General features: G+C 38.3%; 1 protein-coding gene across 3 annotated transcripts; it reads left to right on the forward strand.

Moving 5' to 3' along the window:
* The first annotated feature begins 64 nt into the window (after positions 1-64).
* Positions 65-25252, forward strand: SP4 (Sp4 transcription factor). 3 transcript variants are annotated; one of them, XM_080577855.1, is made up of 6 exons: positions 81-599; positions 1230-1330; positions 1816-3376; positions 19905-20133; positions 20372-20571; positions 21663-25252. In XM_080577855.1, exons 1-6 carry the CDS (start codon positions 593-595, stop codon positions 21908-21910), a joined length of 2346 nt encoding a protein of 781 aa, XP_080433981.1. In that variant the 5' UTR covers positions 81-592; the 3' UTR covers positions 21911-25252. The 3 variants fall into 3 exon arrangements, with proteins under 3 accessions (XP_080433983.1, XP_080433981.1, XP_080433982.1); XM_080577856.1 differs by lacking the exon at positions 81-599 and adding an exon at positions 969-1119; XM_080577857.1 differs by lacking the exons at positions 20372-20571; positions 21663-25252 and having other exon boundaries at positions 65-599; positions 6723-19949.
* Positions 25253-27540: the final 2288 nt, after the last annotated feature.

A 27540-nucleotide genomic window follows, 5' to 3' on the forward strand; every position in this document is an offset into this window, starting at 1 on the left:
CCGGGACCGCGGGGAGGCCACGAGGGCCCAGCCCGGGACGGGACGGGAGGGGGGCCTGGGGGGGTAGGGGGGGGGCGCTCCCCTCACTTCCCGCGCGCTGTCAGTTAGGCGGGCAGCTGCCACCCGATTGGCCGGCGCGGCGCGGAGGCCCCGCCCCCCGGCGGGACGTCAATCAGCACGCCGAGCCCGGCTGTCAGCAGCGCGTGTGCCGAGCGCGGGAGCCGGGCCGCGGCTGGCAGCAGGGGAGGGGGAGGAGCCGGGGCGGGGGGCGGCGGTTGGGCCAGGCGGGCCCCGCCCCCGGCGCCGCGCTCCCTCCTCCCTCCTCCCTCCCTCCCCCGGCCGCCCGGCCCGCGGCTGTCACTCACGGCGGCGGGCCGAGGCCGGCGGCGGAGAGGCGGGCGGCTACGCCACAGCCCCGGCGGCGGCCATTCGTGGAAAAATAGGCCGGGCCGCTCCTCCCCGCTCCGGCTGCGACCGGCCTTCTCCCCGCTACCCCCCACCCCGCCCTCCGCCGCCTCCTCCTCCTCCTCCTCCTCCTCCTCCTTCTTCTCCTCCCCCCTAGAGCGGCGCCTCGGCGGGGCATTAATGCGGGATGAGCGGTATGTAACCCCCTCCCTCCCGCCCTCCCTCCGCTCCTCCCTCCGCCCTTCGGCCCCCCCCAGCCCGCCCTCCCGCGGGCCCCCCCTTTTTATTCTGCCCCCCCCCACCACCCCTCTTACCCCGGCCTCGCTCCCCCGGCGTCGCCCCCCGCGCCCCCTTTCTTCTCGTCCTCCTGCGTGCCCCCTTTCTTCGGCAGCCCTCCCTCCCTCCCTCCCTCCGTCCCTCCCGTGCGCATCCCTCCCTCCTTCATTCCTCCTTTCCTCCCTCTTTCCCTCCCATGCACAGCCCTCCTCCTGCCCCCTGAAGCATCGACGGCCACTCAGTGGCCGTCGATGCTTCAGGGGGCAGGAGGAGGAGGAGGGTTGTGGGTGGTTTTCTCCCGCTGTCTCCGGGAGAAGGAAACCAAACCTCCCCTTTCTGGGTGTTAACTCTCCAGCCCCCATGGGTTGGGTTTCAAACCACGTTTCTCAGGACTCGCTCTTTTGTAACGATGGCTTGCGCCGTTGTTTTCCCGGGGAGGTGCGGGCGAGAGGCTGGGAACCGAAAAGGATGTGCTCCTAGGGTTTGTTGTTGTAGGAATGGAGGTGAATAATTAACCTGTTACGCTTGATTTTTTTTTTTTTTTGCAGATCAAAAGAAGGAGGAAACTATGCCCACAGAGGGAGAGAAATCTCCCGAGGCAGAGAATAACAACAATAATAATAAAAAAGGGAAAACTGGAGGCTCACAGGTAAAGCACACGCACACACCCGAATAGGGAAGTGCCCAAACTATTAGCATTTAAAATGAAATGTTCAGCTGACAGCGTTTCCTGTTCAGGGCATCTTTCTTTGGGCTGGATGAAACGTAGTTCTTTGGGTGCAATATTTTTACTGCCTGGACATGTTTTTTGATCGCGTTTGACAGTGATCAGATGCTTCCCATGTAACTGAGGTCTTTTTTTTTTTTTAATTTGCCCTTATTATAGGGGAGAAAAAGACTGGATTGAGGAAGTGGTTGAGGTCCTGGTTGTCACATACTCATTGATAACTGCTGGCCTATACTTAAAGATTATTTAAAGAAACATGCACTTCCTTATTCAGAATTGTATCGTTGGTCTTTATGTGCAGAAACACACTTAGGTCTGTTTCCTGTGCAAATCTTAGTGCTTACTCCTGATAATTAATACTCGTGCTCTTCTCCTGAATCTGTTCTGTTTTCTCTCCCTATGGCTAGGATTCTCAGCCTTCACCTCTTGCTTTGCTAGCAGCCACTTGCAGCAAAATAGGAACTCCTGGTGAGAATCAAGCAACTGGACAGCAGCAGATCATTATAGATCCAAATCAAGGTTTGGTGCAGCTTCAAAATCAGCCGCAACAGTTAGAATTAGTAACAACTCAGCTTGCTGGGAACTCTTGGCAGCTTGTTGCTGCTGCTCCTCCTGCTTCAAAAGAAAATAATGTTGCTCAACAAGGATCTTCTGCTGCCTCAAGCGCAGCAAGTCCCTCCAGTAGTAACAATGGAAGTGCATCTCCTTCAAAAACCAAATCGGGCAATTCTTCTGCAACGACCCCTGGGCAATTTCAAGTCATTCAAGTACAAAATCCAAGCGGTAGTGTCCAATACCAAGTGATCCCACAGATTCAGACAACAGAAAGTCAACAAATTCAAATTAATCCCGCTAATGCTACTGGTATACAAGATATACAGGGTCAAATTCAGCTTATTCCTGCGGGCAATAATCAAGCTATTCTCACAGCTTCAAACAGGACAGCTTCGGGGAATGTTATTGCTCAAAACTTAGCAAATCAGACAGTCCCGGTCCAAATCAGACCTGGTGTTTCCATACCACTGCAACTGCAAACTATTCCTGGTACTCAGGCACAAGTTGTAACAACTTTACCTATAAACATTGGTGGGGTAACCCTAGCGTTGCCTGTGATAAACAATGTGGCAGCAGGAGGAGGCTCGGGTCAAGCTGGACAGTCTTCAGAGAGTGGAGTTTCCAATGGAAGTCAGCTAGCGTCTACGCCTGTCACTACTGCCTCTGTTAGTTCAATGCCAGAATCTCCTTCCTCATCGTCCACTTCTACAACCACTGCTTCAACATCTCTAACTAGCAGTGACACGTTAGTGAGCTCTGCAGAAGCAGGCCAGTACACAAGCACAGCAGGCAGCAGTTCGGAGCAGACAACTGAAGAACCTCAAACCACTGCGACGGACTCTGAAGGCCAGAGCTCTGGTCAGCTTCAGTCCAATGGACTACAGAACGTACAGGATCAGTCTGGTTCCCTTCAGCAGGTCCAGATAGTAGGCCAGCCTATTCTACAGCAGATACAGATCCAGCAGCCTCAACAGCAGATTATTCAGGCCATTCCTCCCCAGTCATTTCAGCTCCAGTCAGGGCAAACTATACAGACCATCCAGCAGCAGCCTCTGCAGAATGTTCAGCTGCAGGCAGTAAGTCCAACTCAGGTGCTCATCCGGGCTCCAACTTTAACACCATCGGGGCAGATCAGTTGGCAAACTGTACAGGTTCAGAATCTGCAAAGCCTTTCAAACCTTCAAGTTCAAAATGCTGGGTTACCCCAACAACTAACCATTACCCCCGTGTCTTCTTCAAGCGGTGGCACAACCATCGCTCAGATTGCACCAGTGGCTGTTGCCGGTACCCCAATCACACTGAATGCTGCCCAGCTTGCTTCAGTACCTAATCTCCAAACAGTAAGTGTTGCCAACCTGGGTGCTGCAGGTGTTCAAGTTCAAGGAGTTCCAGTTACCATTACCAGTGTTGCAGGTGAGTGGTCTGACAAAGTGGTGGGATTTTTTATTTTATTTTTATTTATTTATTTACTATTGCAAGAATACCAGATCATCTTTAATACTTCTACAAGGCTTTCTTTGGTAGTAAACTTAAAACCCTTAACTGTGAGAAAATACCTTATCACTGAAATTCAAATTTTAAAATAGTTGACACTTCTCCTAAACATTGAGTGGATATTACCAGTTTCATCAATTGAAGTAGAACTACTTGTATTTGATAAACTATCTTTCAGTGACCCTTTTCTCCATCTTATTAAAAAGTTTGAGGCTTTGGGAGATAGCTAAAACCTCCCTAGTAGAGCTAGTAGAGCTTTGATATGTTTATTTTATATATAAATTATATATCGTTATATTTCATACTATATATATATAATATGAAATATAACGATATATAATTTATATATAAGATATATATAAATATATATTTCATATATAATATGAAATATAATGATTATATGTGTGTGTGTATATATATGTGTGTGTGTATATATATATATATAAACAAAAGCCAGCAACACAAAAGCTTTTTTCAAGCAGGTAGTACTCCTTATTTCTGCATGGGGGATATAGGATGAGGAAGGTGGCAGTATGTGAACTGTGAAATCCTGGGTCATGACATGCATTTGTATGGAACTTCATTATACTCTGTACTAGCTCATAAAGTTGTTCCCTCAAAAGTCTGAATATTGCAGAGAGATTGAGTGGAGTAAGGTATACTTACACACAGCGTTGTTCCTGTGACTTATTTTAATTTGAAAACAAACAAACCCACTTGTAACCACCTCAGTGCTTGATGATGAACTTCTGACGTGTATTATGAAATGCCCATGTGGTTATGCTGGTCTATTAGTTGTGGAAAGAGCTGCTAAAAGGTTCTAGGCTGGAATAAAGAACTTAGTTCTAAAGTAAATTCACTGCAAGGAGTGCAGTGACCCACAAGGGCAACTCTGTAGGCAACTCTGTATGTAAAACTTGCAAACTTTTAGTATTACAGATAAAATTTGAGGGCCTCTCTTCACCAGTTTGATAACTGCTTACAACAGTTTGCTTTAACCCCATAAGAGGAAAAGGCTTCTGTTGTATTAGTTTTAATAAAAACTCTTGTATTGACAGTAACTCAACTGTAGTCACAGTTTTTCTTACAAAACTGTAAGAAAAAATGCATTTACTGTCCAGTCAACATGAAAAATGTTAGTATCATATTGACTCTTAATCTGTTTTTTATAATCGTGCTAAGATGAGAAATGTTTAACTGGGCAAGGGATTGTTCAGCTAAACAGAAGTACTTCCAAGGAGACTAAACGTACTTTGCCAATGAGAAATTTGCTATCGGGAGAATTTTGTCTGCTACAGTGCTCTCCAGTACTTGATGGAACATGGTAATACTAAGGGTTGGGTTGGATGAGTTAAACTTGTCTTACTTAAGGAATGTTACAGTGATGTTAATCAGGGTCATCAGAATTAAAAACTTGACCTTGTGTCTGGTTGTAATGGTTCAAAAATAAATGTAGGCTCGCTGGAGCTGACCAGCTGCTACAATATCTTGCAGTCTAATTTGTCTTGGAAAATTGTCCTTGATGAGAAAGTGCAGGTTGGCTACTGTTAGACAAAAGTGCCTACTTTGGAAGGGGCCAAAGGAATGGAAAGCCTGCTTTGGAAGCAGCTGAGATTTGGGTGTGGGAGAAATCTTACTATGTGCTGTTCTCTTCTGCTTCCCTGCTTACTGATGGCTTACAACTGTGGCAGTTCAGACAAGAAATTCTGAATATCATCTTGCTCAGTTACCTTGTCTGCACCTCTGACTGCATGTGATGTCTTCTGGAGAATAGAGGGATTGAGATTCCTTACTGAGCAAGGGGAATGAGTCAGAAGTATGCTTCTGGAGAAGCCAAGCCTTACTCATAAAGGGTTCATATGTTACCTAAACTTAAACTGTATGACCACTGAATTCCCCTCTGCCTTCCTCCCCACCCCTTGCCCAGGTAAGCTGCTTCTGTAGGGCTTTTAATTTTATACTAGCAGCAGTGAGTACATCAATCATTCCTCCATGTATAATGTACTATTTATGTTCCCCAAGATTTAAGGTTATGGAGCTAGAACTTTGAGAATGTGAGAGAGAAATAAAAGAAGGAAATTATAATTTCTCTCTCTCTTCTGTGAGGCTTCTGATTGCTATTCCCAGAGCAAAGCAACATGGAAAGGAGAGCAGAGAGCATGATGTGCAGTCCTTGTGTTAATGCTAAACTAAGTGTTCAAAGAAGAAATGGTTACGAAATGGAAAATTATAAACATGCAGAAGTCTAAACTTGCCAATTATAAGGAAAAAGTTGTCTTGTTCAGGGCTATTATCACTGTTGTGTTTGTTTTATTTGAAATTATTTTTGCTATTATTGTTACTGGACGTCTCCAGAAAAAAATAAACTGCTGAGTTACCTTAACATCTGCAGGCTGATATTTCCATTCGCTTTCCTGCAGTACCTAAGCTTGTCAATGTGAACTCTTTTTGCACATTAATTGAACTCTCCAGAAGTGGATCATTTACAACAAATGAGCAGTGGAAGTAGGTGTTAGAAATGAGGAGTACAGAGGATGTCCAGAAAGTGTCAGGGAAGAGATGGAGTGAAGGACTCAACCCATCCATTGATTCAGGTGCTCTACCCTTGTTAGGACAAAAAAAAAAGTTTTTGTCCTTTGAGCAAGCCTGACTGATATAGCCAGCCAAGTTTCAGACAAAAAAAAATGGAATAAGTAGCTGCCTGAAACAACTGTTCTTTTATTTGTGCCATATGTTTTTCGTGGACATTGTTTTTTCCCATTTATTTTTACAAATGGGTAATTTAGGTACCTTTTTATTAGTTTTTCAGTAATAAATGAAACAAAGCAGTAGAACTCTAATTGCAAATAACAAACTTGTGGCTTAAAATTCTTATGGAAATGTTAAGCTATAGAACTATGTTGGGAAAGCCTATTTAGGAATTTTTTGTTGTTGTTTTGTGTTTGTTTTTTTTTTTTGCTTAACAGTTTGTAAATTCTAATAGAGACAGATCTCACATTGGGAAGAAAAATATTTAAATCTTCAAGTAAATGATGTATTTTGGTTTGCTTTTTATAACCTTTGTTTTTCTGCTTCCTGGCCTAAGGTGTGTAGGCTCTACGGTAAACCAAGAAAGATGAAAAAAGTTTGTGCTTTTTCTTTTGTAGCTGTTCAATTTTTAAGTTAAAACCTCAAACATGTTGGTACCACACTTTCAGCTGTACGTTGTGCGTGGTCAAAAAGCAAGGCAAAAGCAAGAGTTCTCCTCATGTCTTTCCATTTTCAGACCCACAGAAGAATTCATTCAGTATCAGTGATGCAGAAGGAAGATATTTTTTTTCTACTGTAAGGGTGACTGAGTGCTGGCACAGGTTGCCTGGGGAGGTTGTGGAGTTTCCATCCATGGAGATACTCAAGGCCTGTGGTCCGGGTCAGCCAGCTCAGGTGCCCTTGCTTGAGCGAGGGTTGGACCAGGTGACTTCCAGAGCTTACTTCCAGTCTGCACCACCCTGTGATTCTGTGAAGCTACGCAGAGATGTACAAAGTGTCAGTCAAAAGAATAATTGAAAATATAGGGGCAAGGGGAGGGGGGTATGAAGAGAATCTGAATTCAGGAGGATAAAGAAACTAAGTGAAGTGCTAATCAAACAATAGACTACCTAAAAGCAGCTGTGTTTACTTTAACATGCAGGGATCTACAAATACCTGCCTGGCTATGAGGTCAGTACCTGCTGTGGACTTTAAACAAGATAATTCTGTACAAAGTAAACTGCATTTTTTTCTGTAATATATGAATTAGCTGTTGTTTTATACATGATTCTCTGTGGAATGGAATAACCTTTGGTGTCATTTGGATGTAAGATAGATGGTGACATCCCAAATTTACCCCATATAACCTTGGGGACAAGCAGGTGCTTGACAGTTCTCTTGCCTTTTTTTTAAAGCTTCTGCTGTGATAGGTATAAAATTAAGATCAAGGATTCCCCTCCCTTCTTAAAATAGGGTAGCTTCTACCTTTTTTAAGCTTATTTTTGTGCCCTCTTAATTGTTGAGATGTGTTAATTGACAAAAGTGAGTCTGTGGAAGATGATTCTAAGAAAAATAGAGTTCATGAAACCATTTCCTTTTGGTGGACTAAAGTTCTTTTTTGTTCCTCAACACACTGATCTTGAAGTGTGTTTGTATTAGGAACAGCACAAATTATGAATATTTTTGTGGGTGCTGATGAATATGGAGTGAAATAAAACATCTGATTTTATTAGGACAAGTTACAGACAAACCATGAATACACAGCATTTCATTACAATGTAAGACTTTTGTGTGCCCCCTGTTCTTACACAGGGGTCTTCAGAAGAGGTAGTAAGCTTCTTTTTCATTTTTTTTATCATTTCTGTTGACAGTGGGAATATATTGATTCTGTCCTCATGGTGGAAACAATGGCTTTTCAGAATTCCCTGTTTCTAATGAAGAAAAAATAGTAATAGATCAGACTTGTCTACCTCTTGAAATAATTTTGTTACATGACAATGGTGTTTGGCTCTCCTTACATGGGATGTTTTTGTTTTAAAAACAGTAAGAAATATTACTTGTATTTTATACAAGTGTCTGGTCCGAGCTTTGTTAGTTGCTTTAAGCAAGAGTCCCCAGATCCCACCACCTTGCAACTCAAGTGCAAGCCATTTTAACCCATGAGTATTGGCATGGCCTGAATTACAGGGAATCGGAGTTCATCCACGTAAATAACGTGGAAGAATGACTAGTGTTCAGTTTGCTGCCTGGCAATACCGCAACTGGAGAGTTTTAAGAGTCTTCTGCAGGGATGTGTCGTGGATAATAAAACAGTTGGTAATGACAATGAAGTCCAATACTTAGTATTCTCATTAGGGGGCTTTTTAAAATGTAATTGTCCTTTTCTTTCATACTCTCTAGTATATAATGTGACTTACTAAGTCTTTTTTCCCTTGGCCAGTTACTAGTTGTACAATTTGCTAGTACCTCCAGGTCTCTTCCTGTCATGTATTTCTCAAATTTGTCAGCATCCATCTTCTGCTTGTTTTCCAGACTTTCTCTTCGCTTTGCTTCTTTATTAACTCTTCTTGTGTGAGTCACTAATTCTGACTTGCTGTTCAAACGCTGAAGAGATTGGTAACAAAATGTAAATGTTCTGCTTCAGACTTTGCAAGGGAGTTTAAAGAATTTGTTAAAATGCTTCAAACAGGAATAAAATGGTAGTCCCAAACTACATGCATTTATTCTATGAGTCAAAGGAGTTTCTGACTAAATATTTAGCTTCTGACCATGTCTGATGCTGACTACATGCAAGAGTAATGGGTTTTCTCAGGTACTCTTCCCACCCTTCAATGATCAGCAGCTCAGGTCTTCATGAGTCAGAAGTGCTATTTTTTTAGTACTTAGTAATCTTTAGATTACTTTTCTTCCATGAATTTGCTTTTTTTGAGTCTGTGTAAATTTTTGACATGTTCATTACTTGTCTGCAGTAAATGCAGTGTCTCAGTTCTTGTGTAAGACATCGTTTTATTTAATGTTCTCAAACCGTTCTATTATGAGAAATTAAACTGATTCACCTTTGTACCACTCATGATCATCTATTATCTCTGCCATTTTTGATATTATGATAGTTATTGAGAGAAGGAAGGTGTTTAGCCTGAAGTCTTAGAATTTTACGCTTAAGTCATCAAATGAAAGAAAGAGCATTTTCATTACAGTGTAATCGGTGGCTCTCCTTGCTCATGTTGATGCTACAGTGGGTACATGTAGAATCAGAACTCAATGAGTTGAGTAGCTAAACAAGGAGAGATGTCTGCAGGTGGTGACAAGGTGAAAAGGGTTTAAAATAGCCACAGCATATAGAAGCAAACCGGCGTTAAAGTCAGAGGAGCTAAAGGGTGGTGGTCCTGTGAGGAGGTTTTTTGAACAACATCCAGTGCTTCTGTGGATTCTCATTGACAAGTGAGTTGTGGCAAATACCTGGGAAGAAACAAGCTGCAAAGCTATGGAGTCTGCAGTGGAAAAAATAAGTACAAAGAACTGAGCTATTTTCTGCAAAAACAGGACAAATACAGGAGTTCTGCTTACTTCTTGCATCTTTTTTTGTCAGTTGGCATTCTGAGGCTGTAGTTGGAAAGAAAGTAGAAATTTAGTGTAGTTCTTCCAAAGTCATGAAAGGTCACTTGCAGCTCTTCTCAGGTTGCCTTCAGCTGAGAATTGTTGCAGAACCACAGTGTTCTAAATATTCTAGCAGCGACATTGTTTTCAAATGCTTCAGAGTAATTAGAAGCATTTAGTCTTCCAACAACAAAATTGCTTTGTTTATGGGGTTTTCTTAAACTGAATTTCAAAATAGTGGCGGAAGCAGTTTAACTACAAACTGTGCTGGAGACAGCAAACACTTGCCTAGGTGATGGCAGCTTTAAAATCAAGTGTCAATATTCTGTTCTAAACTTGATGCGTAAGGTGTACACAATCTTCCTATTCAGCTAACGGGAGAATCACCTGGTAAAAATGCCTCAGTAAAATAAGCCTTTGCCTTACCTGTCAGTGGCAAGACGTGACTCTGTTAACAGTCACTTCCAGGGAAAGCAGGAAGGGGAAGTATTTCAAGTATCAGCTTTGCTCATAATTGCAAGGTGAAACAGGTTTTTAACGAGCCATTTCTATGCTATCAATTTCAAGAATTAGATGCAAGTTCTTAAGCTCTTCAAAGTAGAGCATTAGTAAAACTATTTCCCAGTTAGAGTACATGGTCTTACAAAAACATTTCAGCATTATGGGTTCTCTCTAAGAATATCAATTTTTGCCCTCCCTTCTCTAGTTCCCTGTTGCCAAGAATCAGAATATGTAGAGCAGGAAATCAAATGGCAGATCTTTCTTGTTCAGAAAGTACCAAGCAAGCAAATGCTTATGAGTGATGCTGCACGTCTTCATCACCTTGTTAGTATTTAATTGTTTTTGTTTTTAAGAGTGCTTGGATCCATGCTAAGCTAACCTACTTGCTCCCCGAAAGGAGGAAGATTGTGAATCTTGTGCTTCCCCCACTCCCTCCATTTTTTAATACCTTCCTCAGCGTAACATGCAGTATGTTATGATGTACTTAGCTTCATGTGATTTTGGTAGTGGTAGAAGTGAGAAATTCTCACTGTTCTAATGTATTAAAAGTGCTGGATGTTAATGATTATTACTTACAATCTAACTCACGTAATGGGACATCATGTTCCAAGGTGAATGGTTAATTCTGAGTATGAACAATATTGTTGAAACACCACTTTTTAAATGGTTAGCAATCTGATGGATAAAAGTTATTAAAAGTTTTATTCATATGCTGTAGCTTAGTAGTTGGGACTGCATATAAAATATAATTTTCATAACGATTATTTTGTTCTTGTCATTAAACTTTCACCAAAACAAAAACTCTGGACATCTGCAATCTCTTGAGAAGCTTAGCATTTCAACATCTGTTTAGGTTAGTTTGGGGTATCATTTATACAGATTTCTGCATGCATCCATTCTTAGAAATGAATGGAGTTTGTGGTATTTAATACTACTGACAGTGGCTAATAGTCACGTACCTTGATCAGCCCAGCCAGTCTTTAAACCATGTTATCCCAACATGCATAATTAGTCTTGCTAGATTGGCAGACTAGTATAATTCTTGTGTAAAGAAAATATCTAGTTAATATCTTCCTGCCAAAAGCAACTTGGCACACATCTTAGGTACAAGTCTGACTTTCCTTAATTATAGAATGGTTTCAAGTGATGATGTGACCACTCTTGCTTTGAGTTTCTTCTGAACTTTTTTCAAAGTTTTTTTTTTTCTGAATTCTAAGAGATATGTGCCTTGTTTGTGTTGTTTCCTTGGCCATTGGGAAACTACTCTGAGTAAAACATCAAGCTTTTCAATTTGTTCTGAACCAGAAAGGAAGATTAGGTAAGATCAAGCATACTCTTTTTACAGGAGTGATGATGTTACAGAATAGCTGGCAGAACTGCCGAGGGTTTTGATCTTAGAGAGTTACATGGTCTTTATAAGATGTAGCTCTCTTGTAATCTTGCTAGACCCTTTATCAGGCAAGGACCAGGTGTTTCAGCTTTAATAAACAAATTAATCTTCATCGCTAGCATTTCTTAATTCTGAACAAATTATCAAATGATAAGTGACTTAGCCTAGTTTTGAAGTCAGCTAACTTCCTGTCTGTTGAAAGAATTTTCCATTTTCCAAACTCCTGTGCATAGCATCATATTTATTTTAATCTTGATCAATACGAAGATAGCATTTCATATAGCCAAAATGTTTATTTCAAGGACATTTATGAACCTTCTAGTCAAGTGTGGACTTGAAAGTCAACCATCTAAACTGTAGTTAAAAGCAAACAAAAAGACAACACTGAAACCTTAGTTTGGGTTCTTGTTTATTTTGTTTTTTCTTTCTCCTGTCAGCCTTCTTTCAAGATCAGGCAATTGCTATTTCCATGGTAATATACAGAAGTTGAACTGAGGTGCTGAAAAACAGACTTCCTAGAAATCCCAGAAAGCAGTATTTTGATTTCTGTATGTCAGAACTGTGTAGGATGTGTATGTAACTTCTTTACTGTTACAGTTTGGCAGGTAGTGAGCTCTTCTAGTCAGGCTATAGAGACTAATAATCAAAAAGGTTCTTTCTTGCCCTATCCCTATTTCAAGGTAAAGGGGAAGAGATGGAAGAAAGAGCCCAGCCAACTTCTGTTGTGGCTATAACCTGTAAAATAACTTGAGGGTTGGGATGGGATGATAGAGTAGAGGCAGATGCTCAGTAAAAATAAACTTTAAAAGCTACATTTCTTATAACTACTACTAGTTCCATGCAGTGCACCTAACATTCGACAGCACACTTAGTAGTTGGATTTTCAGTTATCTATCTGCTCTAAGGTTCAATATACAGGGAACTAACTTTCATCTGCAGAGGAGTGTTCTCGAACACTTATCCTAAATGCACTTTTCTATTTGACTTTTTAATACAGGAGAAAAACAATTTTTTGTAAAGGACCTCTTGTCTTAGCAGTAAGACAACAAGGTGTTTTTTTCTGATTCCAGCTCCTTTATAATATCTAAAAACTGAACACATTTTCTTTCTAATTGAAGCCTATTAAAATCGCAGCAACAATCCTGAGCAATTAGTTATTGCCTTGCTTTGACTGAAACCTCTACTTGGTTGTGCAAGGCTAAATTTTGTGAAAATGTACGTCCATGTCTATTTCCCTGTATTGTTCCCATACAGGTCTTTTTGTGTTATGTTTGTGAGAGCTCTTTGCGAAGTTTAATAATAATAAAGAGAAAATAGGCTTTCAATTAATTGAAAGGTAATACAAGCTGGAAAAAACTTTTCTGTTTGAAAATACTGAGGTGACTTCAGGATGTCCTAATCCACATGTGAAAAACCTGAAATTTTTGAAAAGTTATTAAAGTATATTAAAGTACTTTCATGAAACTCCTTGGGTGATGTTTTGTTTTTCTGTGTTGCCTGTATGATTCTTGCACAAAAGGAAAAACAGTACATTTTTAAGGTGTTTAAAACTCTAAAACTTTTTTTCTGCCTTAATCCTCATGCTTCTTAGTGGTATTTTTCACAAAAGCTAAGTTTGTGATGCTGGTTAGTAATTTTTGAACAAACCATCCCATCTGACATGGGAAGAAAAGTCTCTTGAGGAGAAGATATATTCCTCTGAATATTGTTCAAGTCAGAAACAGGGAAAAATAGAAACTTGCTGCAATGTCCCTGTAGGCAGTAGAAAAGAAATCTATCTACTTGATGCTGCAGTTTGTGCTGGAAATTGTAGTAGCATCTGGACACAATGTGCGGTGACAACCCACATTTCCTACAGTAGTCGGTTGGATCCAGTTCCTTTCTCTACTCCAAACTGCTCTTCTCTGAACAATGTGAGTCCCTTGCATCAACCCTTGAGAAGTTTCTATTCTGGGAAATAATTCCCCTGACATATATAATTTCTGTATCAAAACTTTTATAAATTGACGAGAGGTCGGTATTGTCTGCATAATGTTCAAGTAGCATCAAATCACTGTTGAAATCACCATTGTCTTCTGTGTCAATACTGAAACTCACTGTTGTCTTCACATTATGTTTAATTTTAAGACACGATTTTCATCTCATTCTTCAGCATGAAACCTTTCCAGTAGGTGATGTTAAAAATCGTTTTTTCCAACTATAAACTATTGCACGGAGTTTTTTAAATTTTAAAATCCTGGCTAATCTTAAAGTAAATTCTAATTTTCCAAACGGAATATTAGACTAAAGAATGTTTGCAAGCTAACTGCAGTTAGAGTATGCAGAGAGTGGAAAGGAGCTGAGACCTCTTTTTCCCCATTCTTTTTCATCAGTAAGTTATTTAATGGGTGAGTTGGTGTGTCAGCTCCAACGCTTGTAGAACTTTGAAACTTTGCGGCTTGTCATTAACTTTACTTTAGTCCTCTAGCAATATACATACAGATATGGGTGTCGGTTGCAACCTTCTCTTTCATTTTTAGAATATACAGCTAAACAATTTTTTGTTTTTGTAACATTAGTAATATTAACCATTTTCATTCTATGTACAGTTTGCAAAGCGTTCCTCAGCTTTTGCAGTAAGGTGCACAATATGGAGATATCTCTCATTAATGCTGACATCTCTGTGACTACAGAATGCTGGCTGCATAACAGCAACAGGAACTCAGTGTTAATTGTTTTGGGGAACTGAGTGATAGAAACTAGAAGTGTCCTTTTCTTGTCTTAATTTCTCTTCCGTACAAGATCCATTTTCTAAAGCTTGACTCCAATGACTTCTGTGGATTGTCAAAGTACAGCCCTTTCCTTATCCACCCTACTTGTCTCAAAGAGTAGTTTTTCATGCTTACTGCATCAGGTGAACAAGAACAGTGTGATAGGAATGCATACGCAATGTGTAGTAAAAGGAAACTTCTTTAGACTTAGGATGGATGGCTAAGCCTAATTAATGACAATGATTTTCAGTTGTAGGTCACTCTGTAGCAAAGTCACTCTACAGGACAGTGTTCGTCAGGTAGCATACCTTAGCTTTCTTTGTCATTTGGATTGTGTTACAGGAGTTCTTATTTTGCAAGTTAGCTTTGAAACCTAAAATTGATATGTATCCTCATGATGTTCGGCTTTATAGGAAGTACCTGAAAATGTTGAGTTTTCTTGCATGAACACATTAGGCTCATATATACAAGAAAGTATATGCGATGTAACTGTTAAGCCATAGGGTTGTGGGTTTCTTTCCAAAATTGGAAGAAAATGTGGTACTGAAAAACAAAGGATGCACAATCCTGTATTTTGTGATAAGTCATTCATTAAATGCTTAAGTGTTTAAGATTAGTGACTAAAATCGTGTAGGTCCTTCTATTTGAGAAGGTTTAAAATGTCTATAACATTCTCAATTGTATCTTCATAATCATATATGCAATATTCTAACTAGTGAGAGGCTTACAGTGCTTGGTTTGCAAAATAAATGCTATATCAGATTGCCTTGTAGGTTTTTTTTTGTTGCAGGACAACATGCAGTGGTTACTATCCAAAAGAAAGAGTACTTACACCTGAGAGAAATAAAATCAAATGCAGTAATTGGTGTCAGTGTTACTTTGTACAGTAGCACATTGTTGTAACTTAAAGTTGTAACCTGACAGCATGTACAGTAAAGTTCAGTGATGATTTTGTTGATCAAGAATGTTTCACAATTTCAGAAAATCAGCATTAAAAAGAAATTATGGGAATTTTAAGAAAAACTGTCTTCTAAAGGCAGGTAGAAATGTGCGGTGACTGCTTTGACAACTCATCTGTAACACCACAGATGAACTGAAGTGTGACTTTGTTTATTTCCTCATGTAATGGTTTGTTTAGAATTCTTTCTGAAATCTGTGTTGAAACATGAGAGCTCTTGTTACTAAAAAGCTTGATTATGGATGGTGAAGTATACTGATACTAGGTCTTGTGGTTTGGAGTACCTCAGAAAGAAGTAATGTTAAGTGATATCATGATTTTAGCAGAATTTCTGGAAGGCTTTAAATTATATTTTTATGCCCCTAGTAGCAAGCCATATGGATTATTTTTAAAAGTCACTATAAAGTGACGCTAGACTTTTCTGTTCCTGTATGTGTAACATTATCTCAACTAGTTGGTTTTAAAATCAGCACTGGTTTTTTGTTTGTTTGTTTTTTAATGAAAGCTAATTTGATAATAGGAGAAAGTACAACAGTGCATTTGACAAATTTTAGTTCACCTCATCTGATTACTAGTACTGATGAGCTCTGGCAGCATGTTGTAGTTTCTACTGCCCTGTTAAAAGTTCTGGGGGACAGCAGAGGCTCTGCTTACTGAATAGATACAGTGTTGGGGCATTATATAGATAAGAAAACTACTCTAAGTTTTAGCATTGCTGCAGGTTTTGGTGTAGGATGTTGGGGGTGTTGGTCGACACTTGCCTGAACATGAGCCAGCAGTGTGCCCAGGTGGCCAAGAAGGGCGACGGCATCCTGGCTTGTATCGGGAATAGTGTAGCCAGCAGGAGCAGGGAGGCGATCGTCCCCCTGTACTCTGCTCTGGTGAGGCTGCACCTTGAGTACTGTGTTCAGTTTTGGGCCCGTCACTACAAGAAGGACATCAAGGCACTGGAGCATGTCCAGAGACGGGCTACGAAGCTGGTGAAAGGCCTGGAACGCAAGTCCTGTGAGGAGCGGCTGAGGGAACTGGGGGTGTTTAGTCTGGAGAAGAGGAGGCTCAGGGGAGACCTTATGGCTCTCTACAGCTACCTGAAAGGAAGGTGTGGGGAGCTGGGGGTCGGCCTCTTCTCACAGGTAACCAGTGATAGGACTAGAGGGAATGGCCTCAAGTTGCGCCAGGGGAGGTTTAGGTTGGAAATGAGGAGACATTTCTTCTCAGAAGGAGCAGTCAGGCATTGGACCGGGTTGCCCAGGGAGGTGGTGGCATCACCATCCCCGGAGGTGTTTAAGGAAAGGTTGGACGTGGTGCTTAGGGACATGGTTTAGTGGGTGATATTGGTGGTAGGGGGGCAGTTGGACCAGATGATGTTGGAGGTCTTTTCCAACCTTTATGATTCTATAAGTTAAAAAATAAATAAAAATAAAAACAGATGCACATCTTTCTATCTTGTATGCTAATAGTGTGCTGATTTGTTGGGATGCTTTTTGAAAAGTACAAAAAAAAAGTCCAGGATTTACAATATTGAACTTTCCAGTGTTTTCTGATAAATACTCTTTTCAGGAATGTACATAATTATCATATATCTCTATTTCTTCCAGTCACTCTTTTACCTCAATAAGCAAATCTCTACTTTATGAATACTGCATCCTGGATCTTTAAATAAAGCTATTTGTGTGATATTTTGGGAATTTCAGAACCTTCTGTTCTGATCTTAGTATGTGGAATTCAAGGAAAGGGACGTTTAAAATAACTCCTTGAGCTTAATTTAAAGAAGAGAATCAACATTTCAGTTCACATTAGAAATGTAATAACCGTATTAATGCTATCTGAAAAGCAGTCATTTAATTACTGTTTAACTGAAACCATACGGAGAATGTAACTGTTTGCCTGAGCAACCTTACTTTTGTCATTTTATCTTTTGTATTTTTGCTGTCACCTTTACAGTTATTATGAAGAATTTCTGCTGAAATGTATCACTATATCATGTTAAATAAATAGATAGAGATTGTGACTCAGTAGTGTGTATCCTGTCCCCCAAGATGCGTATGTGGACCATGCATATATTCCTTGGAGGACAAATGACAAAGATGGGGGAAGGTGCAGGATCAATAAAATATGTAAGCAGTGGTGCTGGATATTATGAGGAAGTATCAGAAGACCCTTGTGTGGATGGCTCTCTCATGACTTGGACTGAAAGTTGTTTTTTATCAAATCAGCACAATATGTTGGGGTGTTAGAAATGCTGAACAGGCTTCCACATAAATGTGTATTGATCAGATCCAGCAAGTGTTATGTGTCACACATTCATCACTGTAGCAATAGTCATGGGGTAAAAAAATAGTCGTCCTGCTCAGGGTTTGAGTGCCCCAGTTCACATTGTACTGAAAAAGCCTTTAGTCTGGCAGCCTGGGAAAAGTTGTGTTGAAGCATTAATATCAGTTAAAGAAAATCGTGGAGAAAAAGAAAACTAGGAGAAAATGGTTAGGTCATGGGACTTTTTTTTTTTTTTGTCAAATAGGACTTTGACATGGATGGAGTCATCTCTCTAACAGACTCTGATGGCAAAGAATAACTTAATGTGCTTGAAAGCACACCTGACTGTTGGTGAGAATAGCAGCAGATGCTGCTGTAGGTGTGACTGTAGTACACGATATATCTTTAGTTTTGCAGTGACAGTCGCTAGACTGCCATCACTTATAGTGTTCACCCTGTGGATTAAAGGAGTTTGCATCTGGGGTCTGTTTAGCGCACTGAGAGCAGTTTGTGTCTCTGCAAAAGACTACGAGCGGAGCCAGTTCTTCCTGTTAACTTATTTACCTTTGTCTAACTAAAACCTACAGTTGGTTTTTAACACAAGCAATCACATTAATGTGTTAAGATAAGTATTAGATATAACAAAAGCAATCAGCCTTCTTTGACTCTAGCTATTCATAGCACTCAGTACTTCAGCAGCTTAACGGCCTGACACGGAATTGCCGATGGACTAGCACTTTGGAAGCTCATGTCCTGTTCTGCCAGTGCTAGACCCAAGTGCTAGATACTACTATCTATCTGCCTTTATACCTCACTGTTCTCCTTAACTTATCATATTCTCCTTCAAGAATTCTTGTGAGTGCTTTTCTTTCCTGTTACTAGAAAGAAATTTATTTAATACATTCCTATTCTGGAAAGAAAGTCTTTCTTCTAGCCTAGATATATGGAGGCTCTACACTCAAGGTTAAGGTTTTAATTCTTCTTCTATGGTTCCTCTGCTTCCAATTCCAGACTCTTTGTAGAAACGTTTTTCTTGTATTACTGTCTACTTATCCCCAAAATCCTATGAATTCCATGTGAGTTTCAATCATCATCACTTCTGGGTTTGCCCTTGTTCTTTTCAGAGAACCAAAAGTACTCGATATCTGCTGATATTTGTGGCCTGCTAAAGAAAACATGGAATTTGTGTTTATTTGTATCTAGCTGAATCGGGTGCAAATTCCAGAATGAAACCAAGAGAGTTTACTGGTCAGTGCTTCTGGTGAAAATAACCTGGTACTGACCCAGGCACAACACAGATTTTTTCTGTTTCCTGTAGTGAACTACAGCCTGTCGGATGATAGTCAAGTCACTTTGGGAGGTTCTTCAGTCCTAATCTGTCTGTGTGTATGTGTTGGTGTTTGTTAGGTTCAGTCTATGGATGTTACCGCTGCACTGTACAACATATCCTGCCCAGGCAGATATTGCTCCTTAGCAGTCACGTGAATAAAGTAGTTGTTATTTCACACTCCGTTGTATATGAACTCAGTTAGTAGCTAGGCAGTTTAGGCTTGAGTGTTCTTCTCAGTCTTGTCCTTGTTGATTTCTATTACAGATGTCTGAGAAGTAGGTTTGAGTACCTATTTGAATATCTCTGAATCATATTACCTTTAAGGGATTTCAGAGTTTTAAATTAGTGCTTCAATACTGCAGACTTTCAGGTCTTGGAATATTCTATTTGGGAATTCTGTCTGTTCTTGGGAATTCTGGTTGGTCATTACACTCTATCAATAAGTAGGCAGTGTTTCCTCTTATTTTTCATTTGTATGAAGTTTTGAAAATGGCAATATCTGATGATATTTTGAACCATTCCTGTTGAGATTGATAAACTTATGTAGTGAAATTGAAGTCTTAATTCACCAGGTCAGTCTTTTAATTTTATCTGATTCAATCAAGCTGCTTTTCCAGTCTTTTTGAAAACATACTCCCTTCTGCAAAACAAAATCAATGAGCTAGCGAAGCAGAGCTTAAGCCTAGTCCTATGACCCTTCTTTTTTTTTGTGAAAGTTCCTTTGTGGCTTAGTGTTTATTCAGTACAGATTGTAGAAGTGACTTCTGTATATCATAAAATAACTTTCAAAATGAGCTAGTCGTAGTTCTCTGAGTGTAGGTGTACTTTCATGTTTTCTATGGCAATAGATTTAACAAAATCTTACACAGAAATATTGTCTTCTCATTTATCTCAGCATTTTGGGTGTGAGGTAGCATTTGTTAAACTAGCTCACATTTCTTAATATCATTTGCAGTCTTGTACTGTTCTGGTAACATTAAATTACATTAAGCAGGACTGTCTGAGCTAACAGGTACATATTCTGGTAGTGCTTCAGAAAAATGGCTAGATTTAGTATTTGTTTTATGGATTCCTTTTAAGTAGTTTATTTTTCTATAAAATATATAAAACTTATTTGTGAAATGACCAAGAAAAGGTACAAACACTGTCTTATTTTACAGGTCAACAGCAAGGTCAGGACGGAGTAAAAGTACAGCAAGCTACAATAGCTCCTGTTACTGTAGCAGTAGGTGGCATTGCTAATGCAGCGATTGGTGCTGTTAGTCCTGATCAGATAACACAAGTACAGCTGCAACAAGCTCAGCAAGCTTCTGACCAGGAAGCACAACCTGGCAAGAGACTGAGAAGAGTTGCCTGCTCGTGTCCTAATTGTAGAGAGGGAGAAGGAAGGTGAGTATAAACTTTATCAATACATATTTAGGCATCTTGTCACAACTTACCTCATTTGGACTTGAGATTTTCTTTTATTGTCTATGCTGTTTATTGCTTTCCACTAGGAAGTATGATTATATGTTTCTTTTCAGAGAGTGAATTATAACTGTATCTATTATCATGAAGTATTTTTCCTAAGCCAACTAATAATATTTTAGAATAAAATTACTTATCTGTTTAAACTTGATCTCTTTAGAAGCAGCAATGAGCCAGGAAAAAAGAAGCAACATATCTGCCATATTGAAGGATGTGGAAAAGTTTATGGCAAGACATCTCATCTTCGGGCACATCTGCGCTGGCATACTGGTGAAAGACCATTTGTATGCAACTGGATTTTTTGTGGCAAGCGATTTACAAGGAGCGATGAGTTGCAAAGACATAGAAGAACCCACACAGGTTGGTCAGCCCTCTCTTTATACATAATACAGTAACTCTGAATCATAGTGACCATGAATAAATAGTGATATCGAAAATCTCACTCATTAGGGTCTCTGAAAATTACTTTTAAATGTAAATACAGTAACTTGAGACAGAGAAAGCAGTAGATTTCAGCTTTCATCAATGCAAGCTGACTGAAAAATCAAATAAATAAAGGTCTGTTCAAACTGTTCTGTACCTTTCCTAGAAAGAGATGTCATTTTCATCACTGAAGATATAAGTTAGATAGTGCCTTATCAAAATGTGACAAATTTCCTTGAGCACGTAGGATTGGTCATGGATTAGGGTTGGTTTTCCTCACTTAGATTAGCCCCAGTCCTTAAGATTTTTTTTTTTAACCTAGTCCATTCATCAGATTTGGTGGTTTTGGGAAATTCCTTGACGTTTCAGGTAAGAACTAAAAAAGCAAGCTCTCCTAACAGTTTAGATTAGAAGGGTGGACCATTTAGAAACTAAGCTTTATTAGTCTTCGTATTTCTAGCCCCAAGAAGGCTTTCTTTTTTTCTCCCCCCTCAAACTTACAGTTGCAGAAGGTAACATTCAAAAGGAGTCTAATGATATTTAAACAGTGTCAGAACATTTAGTATGGTGATTTTTTTTCCTGAGTTTGATTTTATATATTCTCACGAGACAGATTCATGGAGCTTTGGGATTCAAATTTGTGTCCAAATTCCATTCTTGTAATCTAAATAAAAGTTTTTTTTAAATGCTATCAAGTGCTTCATTCACTGTTTGTACCTCTGCTACTCTGTCAGGTTTATGGAAGTTTAGGAAAATTCTCCGGTGATCGGAAATTCAAACTACTCACCAAATAATCACAGCATAGCAAATATTTGTTAAGAACTTTTTAATAGTGAAGAGTAGATTGCCAAGAACTTATGACTGAAAAGAGCAGACCTGGAAATCAGGCAGGTAGAGACGAAAGTATTGTATCCGTTGAAAGATACTTCAAATGTCAAATAGGAAAGTGTCAGATTTAAATGATTAAACAAAAAGCATTTGGTGCTCTCTTTCACTAACATTTTGGTTTCATTCTTCTTTTTAAAAAGGTGAAAAGAGATTTGAGTGTCCTGAATGTTCTAAAAGGTTTATGCGAAGTGACCATCTCTCGAAACATGTCAAAACTCATCAGAACAAGAAGGGTGGTGGAACGGCCCTTGCTATAGTTACCTCAGGAGAACTGGACTCTTCAGTTACTGAGGTTCTTGGTTCTCCAAGAATTGTCACTGTTGCTGCCATTTCTCAAGATTCAAACCCAGCAACCCCTAATGTTTCAACAAACATGGAAGAATTCTGAAAGGATAATTTATATGGACGCCTAGTGCTGCACTTAAGTTTACATACCTTTCAGAATATGAAAGTGGGCTGGTAAAGTGGATTACAGAGCAGGAAATCATGTTTTCAGTCTTGACTTCTGTAATTGTTCCAGGCTGGAGGGTCAGCATGGGAAGTGTACACTGGTGCAACAAGACGAAAATTTCAAAAATACAAACAGCGCAAATTGATGTACTGGATAAACAGATGGGGGAATATTATTTCCATACTGTACTTTTTTAGTTATATGTCTGTATATCATGTAATGATTTTAAATGAACTTTTCCCCTCTATTTTGGCATTGTATGTTAATGTGTTTGTAAATTCAGATAATATCAATGTAAAACAGGGTGGACCGTGACTAGAATTAATATCGTTTGATGAAGGTACTTTGTTTTTAATATAAATTTGTAATATTTTCATGAGAACATCTTTTCCCATAAGGAACAGCAAAACTGAATATAGATTGAATGATAGTGGAAATAGTTTAGTTTTTTGCTCAGTCCGCAGAACATGTCAGTTTATTTTGGCCGTCTTTTCTCAAGTTTTGGAATTACTCAAACAGCAGCTGGATGATACGTGCTTGCTGCAAAGTGGATCTGAGGTGGACCTCAGATTAATTTTGACCACTACATTATAGTAGTGTGTATAAATGACAATCAGTGAGTTCTAATTCCTCTCTTTCTTTGGAGAGCTAAGGTTATGTAGAATTAGTGTGTACAGTAGGAAAGATTAAACCATAGAAAGATATTAACATAAGATTTTACAAAACTAATGGTGTCTTTATGTAGGATAAAGAATGAATATGGCAACTTTTTGGTCAGTTTTTGGTATTTCATATTTTAAAGCATCAGCAGTCCATTTCTAACTCATAGGTAACATGAATCATAAAAACTCAATTTTAGACATTTATATGTTTTAATTTTGTTAGAATTCATGGAAGTCAATCAGAGAATTGTCTCCATGAGTGTTGTAGATCATTCTCCTGTATCATCTTCCTGTAAATACTAGTTATTTTTTTTTGTGTGGTTAATGTGCTGAGTTCTTTATGCTTTGACTTAATAGCCAAAGAAAAGAATTAATTACCACATTTTAACCAAAAAAGGCATCGTAAGTAAACATTTTCTCTCCTTTCCCCTAAATATTACTGTCTTCATTTTCTCTTCAAGGATAACATGTGGGCTGGTAATAAATATCTGTTACCTGACAAATCTTACATTGAGACTCCAACCACAAAACGAAATGGGAAAAGAGGAATATGGTTATCTTTTTATTACGTGGCTTTTGATTTTAAAGGTTTGGTTATATTTTCAGATGAGTCAGATTAATAGGTATATAGAGGAAATGGAAAGCAACAATAACAACACAAAACTGCATTTCGTACGTGAAAACTGCAGTACATAAGAGGAGGAAAGATGGCCAAATATTTCATGCTCAGGATTTTGAATTGTTTCCCATAGTCATAAATGTAACCTTTTACACACATAGTCATTTGGTAACAATTCTCATGATCGGTATTTTTAAAAATTTATACACCAAAATATTTTTCATGTAACAAAAGGAAGTACAGTGCAAGAAGGTTAAGATTTTTGTTTGTTTGTTTTTCCTGCAAGTTAAAAAAGGGAGAATGTATTTGGTAACTGTTGGTTTGAGATGCATAACGGATACCTTGTGCATTCTCTCACAAAACATATACTTCTCATCTGAATACTTTATCAATCTTGTGGTGTTTTGCGTATTTTTGAAGCAAGAGAAATACCAATCATTGTTTACACTGTGTACACTTTAGGCCAGCCCTTTGTAGCAAAATATTAAGCTGAAGGTATTTTATACTTTCAGTTTACATTTAAAAAAAAAAAAAGCTTTGAGATTAAAGAAAACAATTTTACACTGTGGTTATAAATTTCAAGTTTCTTAAAGCTTTTGTAGACTTGTAACAGTCTTTAAATTTTAGTTGGGTTTTGTACATTATTTTGTATATTTTATTTAAAGTACTCTTAACTGATGTATCTGGACTTAAAACATCAGACTCAATTAGATGTTACATTTAATACAGATGAACATTAGGTAGTATTAACTGTTAATTTTATTATATAGGAAATGAAATGTCAAATATATATTTTATCATTATGCTTCACAATCAGTGCTATAAATTTCTTTATGCAAAGAAAAAGTTTCCTAATGTTATTACCATGTTTCCTAGAAGTTAACAATTTTTGTAAACTGAAGTTATGAGCATTCTGCACAACCATTTCATATATAATTTGTTCATGCATACTTACATATGCAGATAGGAAACTGAAGTCATTTTTAATTGATGATGAATCCCTATTGTAGATGTATCGAAATCTAAATCTGGTTGGGTTCCTAGCATCTAAAGTACATTAACTTGTGTTAGCAGGTGCACATTTTACTGATGAAATTAGAAGCATTTTGACAGTCTGTTCTGCATACCATTCTGAATCCACTTTTCTGTCTTAAAAGGATCGTAAATTTCAATGTCCTTTATTTGACTCAGTGGGATATAGCTGTTGTAAGTAATAGGGCACAGATGTGCAGTAGTATCTTGTTTAATGGCATTTCACTGTTCATTCCCTTTGCCACCGTTAAAAATTTTGCTTTATTGTAATTATCAGTGCAAAGTGTATTTACCATGGTAGAACTCCAGTGTTAGACTAGTTTTTTTCTTACAATATACTTTTTTTGGTTAGGTTTGTGTATGTGTTGCCGATTACATTAGAAATTGGTGTTAAGTCATTATTTATCACATTCTTTCATGAGAGCAGTAATAAAAGTGTGTAATCTAGGAGAAAAAGTTAATTTGTCAGAGTTAGGTAAGCATGATGTTTAGGTCCTATTTTTCAATTTTATAACTGTTTTATTGCAACAATATTTGTATTTAAGTCTTCATTTTAATGCCTTGTGGTGTTTTTTTATGCATGTCACTGAATTGTCATCCCGCAAGAATTGATGTGCAGCATAGGGTATTAAATCTACATAATGATTTTGAAACAGAAAAATAGTTGATGGTAAAAAATGTAAATGTTTTGCAAAAAAAATCCTTATAAAAAGTTTTGTAGTAATATTTCACTTGTAAATTTTTCTAAGAAAAAAAAACGGAAAAGGAAAAAAATGAGTAACATTTCCCCACATCTAGAATTTAGAACTTAATTCTGCCAGCAAAGCCTGTAAGGCACTAATCTGACACTTTTACAATGCTGATTTGTATAATTTTTTTGGTGGGTTTGGAACTAAAATCATGTACAAGTTGTTGCCTGCAATAACATTTTGCAAGTAACCTATTAAAATTCCCTTGAGTTTAAAAGGTTTCTTCATTTAATTACTTATAAAGCAGCAATGAATTATGTTTGAATGATAATCTGTTCATCACAAAGAACACTAGAAAGCAAACGCTTCTCAATGGGGAAAGGTTGGCAGCAGCTTCTGGATTTGTGTAATTAAGACCTGCACTTACTGGTCAGCGTTTCCCGACTGGCAGGCTCCCAGCAGGGAATTAAAACAGCAGATTCTAGCTCAACATGGACAGCATGGATTCGGTTGGGTTTGCTCAGCTCTTGGGAATGGAAGTTAGTTATTCCTGACAATATTGAAGGAGCAACTGAAGGAAAAACTTTGCTAACATAAGGAATAGGAACACCCACCCACTGTGTGCACACAAAATTTAAAAATTGTAGGGAGAAGTAAATAATAGAAGTGTCACGATTGTCTTGCAGACAGGAAATGAACAGAATGAAACAATGGAAAGCTGAATGAACCTACTTCAACTTGTATAAACTATACTGAGCTTTTTTTCTTAGTGAAATGTTAAATGGGTTCCTGCATTGTCTTGTACTTAAATAACTTTGATCGCATACCAAACTGCTAATTATCGAAGTATACTAAATGCTAGGGCTTTTTTATACTAACAGTTTTTTCGTTTGTTTGGTTTTGTTTTTTTTTTGGCAAGCCATCAAAAAGTACAGTACTTCTGCAGAGAACAAGTAGTAGTATTTCACAGAGGAAGAAATAAATACCAGGAAAACAACTTGCTTGTTCCATCTTCCAAAAGAAGATGGAATTGAAAATTTGTGACTTCTAGTACTGCAGGACAGAATCATCTTTCCTCTCTTCTAATTCAGACCTAAAGTCAATTATCTTTATTATATGTTTGAGGAACAACCTATTTAAGATCTATTTGAATGCAATGATTATCAAACAAACTTTCTAACTGAGGTAAAAAATATGTCGTAATTCAAAGTAGGTTCATCTGACCAACTAAAATGCTTTTATTACCCAGATTTTAATATTGTGGTACTTTTTTTTTTTTAGGATTGTTTTCAAGTAGCATTTCCTAGATTAATTATAAGAAATTAGTTTTCCACTTACAAAGCTATTGTTGTGTTAAATTGTTACATCTGATCTTATACAAGAAATTAAGGATGAGTATGCATATTTCATTTTACCCATTTTTGTGTTTTAAGTGTGATCTACTCTGAAACAGAATATAATGCTAAATAGAGCAGTTTATACTGCAGTTTTAAAGTACATTCAATACCATTACTGTAACTTTCAGAAATAATTTTTATATTTTATTAAATAGAAATTAATAAATTAATGCAGCTAGGTAGCAAATACTCAGGTGACTCTCTTCAAATGTAAAATTCATATTTAATTCATACTAAGCTTCTTGCTGTCACTTTCACTTCCTTATGCTTTCCATGTCCCTGTTTTCCCTCCTTTTTTCCTTTCTCCAAAACTACATGCATTATTTCCCAATATCCTGAGCCTTGCAAATGCTGGGGAGACCAATGGCTGCTATATGCTGTCCTTGCTCAGATAACTTTCCAAGGGAGAGGACAGCAAGATACATTTTTCTAGCAGAACTTCCAGAAGTCAGAGTCATAGAATGGCTTGGGTTGGAAAGGACCTCAACTATCATCCAACTCCAACCCCAAAAAAGTCATTGGCAGCAGCTGGATTGGTGGTGTAACCCACTGATGGGAACGTGACTAAGGGCATTTTCTCCCTCTAAGCTAGATCGGTAACCCCTAGCACTTTGGGATTTGGCTCCATGTGCCTATCCCATAATGGAAGTGATTTAATGTTAACAAAAATGTCAAAAGATCCCTAATGTTGCCATGGAATAATCTGTCCTCTGAAAGTATTTGGGATAGATGTATAGCATACTCACAAAGAATTTTAACAGTCTATGCTATTTGGGAATTTTTCAAGTCTTTTTGGTTTGTTGTTAGTACATGTTTTATTTACTTGTCTGTTTCCTGGCTTGTTCTAAACCAGGATAAAAAAGTTCCTACTTCTAAATTGCCAGATCAGGAAACGAGCATTTCTTTGACATAGTGCAGCACTAAGTAGTAGTGCTCAATCTAGTAAGCTTCGTAATTTTTAGACTAGAAGCTTTGCCTATCGTTTCTACTTTGATCAATGGAAAATGTCTAGCTGTGAACCATCATTAATAATGTCTTCCAATAATGGTTTTTAGCATGACTTTTTAATTTAAAAAAATAAAAAATACAGAAATCATGTCAACCTTTAGACTTTCCCCTAGGAAGAAACCCATTCAGTTCTAAAATGAAGTATCGCAGACACCATAAA

Source organism: Anser brachyrhynchus (genome assembly GCF_964034855.1).
Source record: "Anser brachyrhynchus genome assembly, chromosome: 2".
In the NCBI taxonomy this organism is placed as follows: domain Eukaryota; kingdom Metazoa; phylum Chordata; class Aves; order Anseriformes; family Anatidae; genus Anser; species Anser brachyrhynchus.

Coding starts and splice junctions, on each gene's coding strand:
- SP4 (XM_080577855.1), top strand. Junction 1,331..1,815: donor GGAAAACTGGAGGCTCACAG/GTAAAGCACACG, acceptor CCCTATGGCTAG/GATTCTCAGCCTTCACCTCT. Junction 20,572..21,662: donor ACATAGAAGAACCCACACAG/GTTGGTCAGCCC, acceptor CTTTTTAAAAAG/GTGAAAAGAGATTTGAGTGT.